This window comes from Babylonia areolata, chromosome 15, assembly GCF_041734735.1.
Source record: "Babylonia areolata isolate BAREFJ2019XMU chromosome 15, ASM4173473v1, whole genome shotgun sequence".
NCBI classification, from domain to species: Eukaryota; Metazoa; Mollusca; class Gastropoda; order Neogastropoda; family Buccinidae; genus Babylonia; species Babylonia areolata.
In genome coordinates, this window is record NC_134890.1 from 20,406,475 (window position 1) to 20,411,036 (window position 4,562).

The 4,562-nt window shown below is 46.0% G+C and overlaps 1 protein-coding gene across 1 annotated transcript; it reads left to right on the forward strand.

The window, feature by feature from the left end:
• The first annotated feature begins 2,220 nt into the window (after positions 1 to 2,220).
• On the forward strand, positions 2,221 to 3,402 carry LOC143290299 (uncharacterized). The gene is made up of 2 exons (XM_076599650.1): positions 2,221 to 2,273; positions 2,772 to 3,402. Exons 1-2 carry the CDS (start codon positions 2,221 to 2,223, stop codon positions 3,400 to 3,402), a joined length of 684 nt encoding a protein of 227 aa, XP_076455765.1.
• The last annotated feature ends 1,160 nt before the right edge of the window (positions 3,403 to 4,562 follow it).

Sequence of the window (4,562 nt, forward strand, 5' to 3'; positions counted from 1 at the left end):
TCCAATTACAAGGGAAGTAATTAAATGTTTGCAAGAACACAGCCAAAATTACAACCAAAACAAAATGCGTGTAATAATTTTCACTGCATCATAAGAACAAATACATAAGACCATGTTCAAAGCTTCAATATTGCAGTGTTTAGAGAAAGGTTGTTTGTTTTTTTGTTGTTGTTGTTTTTGTTTTTTGTTGTTGTGGTGGGTTTTTTTTTTTATAGTAAATGGCTTGGCATTTGATAATTTTAGAGTTTGGAAAACTGCATCTGCCCAAAGAATTTAAATATTTGTTCGTTTAAAATGAAATCATGCTGAAACTTCAATTAGGGGAGGCCTGTTTTTCTCAGCTACTTTAGAGCTGAGCTCGCAATCAGAATATTATGAGCTAAAATTACAGACATGCAACATTGAAAATAACTGCCATGTTCGCTGCCCATATTTTGTTTATAAGAGGAAGGTGCCAGAATGGATACACTCATCTGCCAATTCAGTGCCCTTGAGGGTCTGGGTTCGAATCCCGCTCTCGCCCTTTCTCCCAAGTCTCCCGAAATCAAACTTGAGTGTCTCGTCATTCGGATGAGACGACAAACCGAGGTCCCGACTGCAGCACACACTCGGCGTATTGAACCCAGGGCAACATTAGTGTTGTCCTCTGGCAAAAATTCTGTGGAAGAAATCCATTGTGATAGGTACGCAACTATACATGCATGCACATCATGTGATCATTATTTTTATTTTTTTTTTTTTTTAAGAACTGTGTGTGTGTGTGTGTCTGTAAGTAGCACGCGTTTTCAATCAGGCCAAATCTTTTGTGCATTTACATAAGTTTATTTTTGAACGCAAAGATGTGGCTCGTAAAACGCCAACACTTGTTACCAACACATTTTGTTTTCCACAAACCATCATTTTATTTGATAACACACTGACGCTGTTGTTAATAACAGGCAAACCGAAAGTTACACTTTCCGATCGTACACCACTTAATCAACACTTACACAATCACCAACATGTGTGACCGGACATAAATTAAACAAAATTCCTCCACCATTTTAACAATAGTCTGACTGAAACGCTCCACTAAAAACAAACAAACAAACAAACAAACCAACCAACAACAATCACATGATACATGCTGACCCTAACATTGCAAAGAAACTTCATGTCCTCTTCGACAAGCAGTAGCACATCACATCATTAGGCAACAATACAACACTGTCCAGAAGATCGGCGAAGATCAAGGATCCTGGTCAGTAGTCAATTCATCAATGTGCACAGTCACAAAATCAAAACTTCAAATGTAATCTGTTGCACAATATATATATATATATGTGTGTGTGTGTGTGTGTGTGTGTGTGTGTGTGTGTGTGTGTGTGTTGCATTTTTCTCCTAATCAAGAAAATATTGTCACCGTCCTTACTCTCCTCAAACTACTCGAACTTCCTACGGTCGGTGCTTCCCCTTTCTACTTCTACTACCCCCACCTCTCCACTCCCCCCCGCCTCTCCATCTCCCACCCAACAAGCCTGGCCCTCCCCTCCCCCAACATCCCACCTCCATCCCCCCGACCGTCCACTCTCCTTACCTCCCCTTTTCTTTACCTAACATCTACCAGTTACCACATCATATCAGTCAAGGTGACACAAACATCACTGACTCCTCCAACACCCTTTTCTAACACACACACACACACACACCACCACCACCACCACCATCACCATCATCATCATCACCTTCACTGCCATCCTCTTATTCCACCATCACCACAAGGAACAAACTCAGCCCTCAGTCAGTGAACGCTCTCAAACTGTGTCACTTGACAAAAGTGTTTCACTTCAGCGAGACGTCAAAGCGTGCGGACTGAGCCATATACGCTTCATGATATCTGCTTTTTGATGATACATAAAGAAAAGGAGTAGACGCCAAAGCTACGCATATACCCAACGCTTGACAAATCATGCCACAGAGGTTTGTTGTTGTTGTTGTTTTCTAATTCACTCACTCAACACCCCTCGCCTCCTGAAGGAAATCGCAGATGGAATTGCCCCAGCTCTGACGCTTCTCTATCAGTCCTCCATCAACACAGGCATTGTTCCAAAGGACTGGAAAGGGGCAAACGTCTCTCCTGTGTTCAAGAAGGGTGAACGATACAGGCCTGAAAACTATCGCCCTGTCTCCCTCACAAGTGTCCCGTGCAAAATCCTAGAGCACATTGTAGTAAGCACAATCATGGGATTTGCAGAGGCAAACAACATCCTGCGTGAGGAACAGCACGGTTTCTGGTGAGGCAGGTCTTGTGAAAGCCAACTGCTGGGGCTTGCGGACGAGCTATCCTACAACATGGAGAAGGGGAAACAGTCAGACGTCTTAGTGATGGATTTCTCTAAAGCATTTGACAAGGTCTGCCACTCCCTTCTAACCCACAAACCCCGACATTATGGGATCACTGGCCAGGTCCATGAATGGATCAAGAACTTCCTGGCAAACCAACAGCAAGCAGTGGTTGTTGATGGAGCTCCTTCAAAGGCCGCCCCAGTAGAATCAGGAGTCCCCCAGGGATCAGTCCTGGGCCCAGCCCTTTTTCTCCTCTACATAAATGACCTCCCTGAACAATTCTCAACAACACGGCTCTTTGCAGACGACACTCTCTGCCACAGAACCATAACTCCCCCCCAAGACCAAAGGAAGCTACAACAGGACCTGGACCACAAGGCAGATTAGGAAACAAAATGGAAGATGTTTTTCCACCCAGACAAGTGTCATGCCCTCCATGTCTCCAGGAAGAGGAACATACTGACTGGCACGTACCATCTCCATGGCCAGAACCTAAAAAGAGTAGTAGAGACAAAGTACCTGGGGGTCACCATCTCCCAAGACCTCAACTGGGACACCCACATCTCCAATACAACAAACAGGGCAAACAAGACCTTAGGGTTTCTCCGGCGAAACCTTAGAGTGGGTTCCATCAACATCAAAGAAACAGCCTACAAAGCCCTTGTTCGCCCCACTCTAGAATATGTCTCACCTGTCTGGGACCCCCACACTGCCAAAAATATCGACAGCATAGAAAAAGTCCAACGCCGTGCAGCTCGATGGGTTGTGAACGACCACTGTCACACCTCAAGTGTCGACTCCATGCTGACACATCCACAGTGGTCCACCCTAGCAGACAGAAGAAGAGCAGCAAGGCTGACCACCTTCAAACACCATCGTGAAGAGGTCAGCATCAACACCCCAAACACCCCTGCACGGTCCACAAGACAGTCACACAGAGAGACGTATCTCCTCCACTCCTGTAACACGAACTACAGGAAGTATTCCTTCTTCCCGAGGACTGTCAGGGACTGGAACAGCCCGCCTCCTGAGGTTATCTCCTCAACCTCGGTGGAGTGCTTCAAGTCCCGAATCTGACCGACCAGCGCCCCCCCCCCGTCCCCCTCCTCGACCACCCACCCCCCACCCCCACCCCCACCCCCCAACTGTCAGTCCTACAAAACAACAACCCAGTTAGTGGAAACCCCCCAGTTCTATACACATCAAGAACCATCAAAATGATGATGGTGGATGTTTATAGAAAGAAGGAGAAGACCCATCCCAAACACTGCTTCGGTATTCAGTATTCACAGACACACAGCCCAGCACAGTTCAAGTGCTGACAATGTTCGCAACGTCAGCATAAGCATCCAAACAAACTTTTTTTCTCATATTCGAACGAGCTTGTGTGTGTGTGTGTGTGTGTGTGTGTGTGTGTGTGTGTGTGTGTGTGTGTGTGTGTGTGTGTGTGTGTGTGTGTGTTGTGTTTGTTTGTGTGTGTATGTGTGTGTGCGCATGCGTGTGTGTTTGTTTGTGTGTGTGTGTGTGTGTGTGTGTTTCTCATATCCGAACGAGCTTGTGTGTGTGTGTGTGTGTGTGTGTGTGTGTGTGTGTGTGTGTGTGTGTGTGTGTGTGCATGTGTGTGTGTTTGTTTGTTTGTGTGTGTATGTGCGCATGCGTGTGTGTTTGTTTGTTTGTGTGTGTGTGTGTGTGTGTGTGTGTGTGTGTGTGTGTGATTTGTTTGTCACAGTGATCAAGCGTTTGAGTTTTGATGCGATCGGCAAAGCAAAATGTTGACACTGTTCAGAATATACTCGAAAATGACTTCCCGTCAACTTGCGGAATGGTAGATAGGTCATTTGGTAGGCTGGCTTTCAGATCACATACAGCTTCTTAATAAACACATATCAAATAGTTTTCGTTTTACTTTGCTTACACTCTGTCAAACGCCAAGCCGACCGCGAAACCCCAGTGAAAGGGAATGTTAACACGCGAGACTCAAACTGCACTGGTGTCCGAAACCTGAACAATGAGAAAACAGAGAGAGAGAGAGACGGAAGGGTGGGGGGGGGGACAGACAGACAGAGACTGGGACGGAGAGAGAGAGAGAGAGAGAGAGAGAGAGAGAGAGAGAGACAGGAAAAGACAGACAGACAGACAGACAGAGACTGGGACGGAGAGAGAGACATACAGACAGAGACAGAAAGACAGAGATTGTGACAGGGAGACAGTGTGTGTGTGTGTGTGTGTGTGTGTGT

Excerpts from the sequence above, each read along its gene's own strand:
- LOC143290299 (XM_076599650.1), top strand. The coding sequence starts at position 2,221 with ATGGGATTTGCAGAGGCAAACAACATCCTGCGTGAGGAACAGCACGGT. Across the intron at positions 2,274-2,771 it reads GAGGAACAGCACGGTTTCTG|GAAGAGGAACATACTGACTG; the intron begins GTGAGGCAGGTC and ends CCATGTCTCCAG.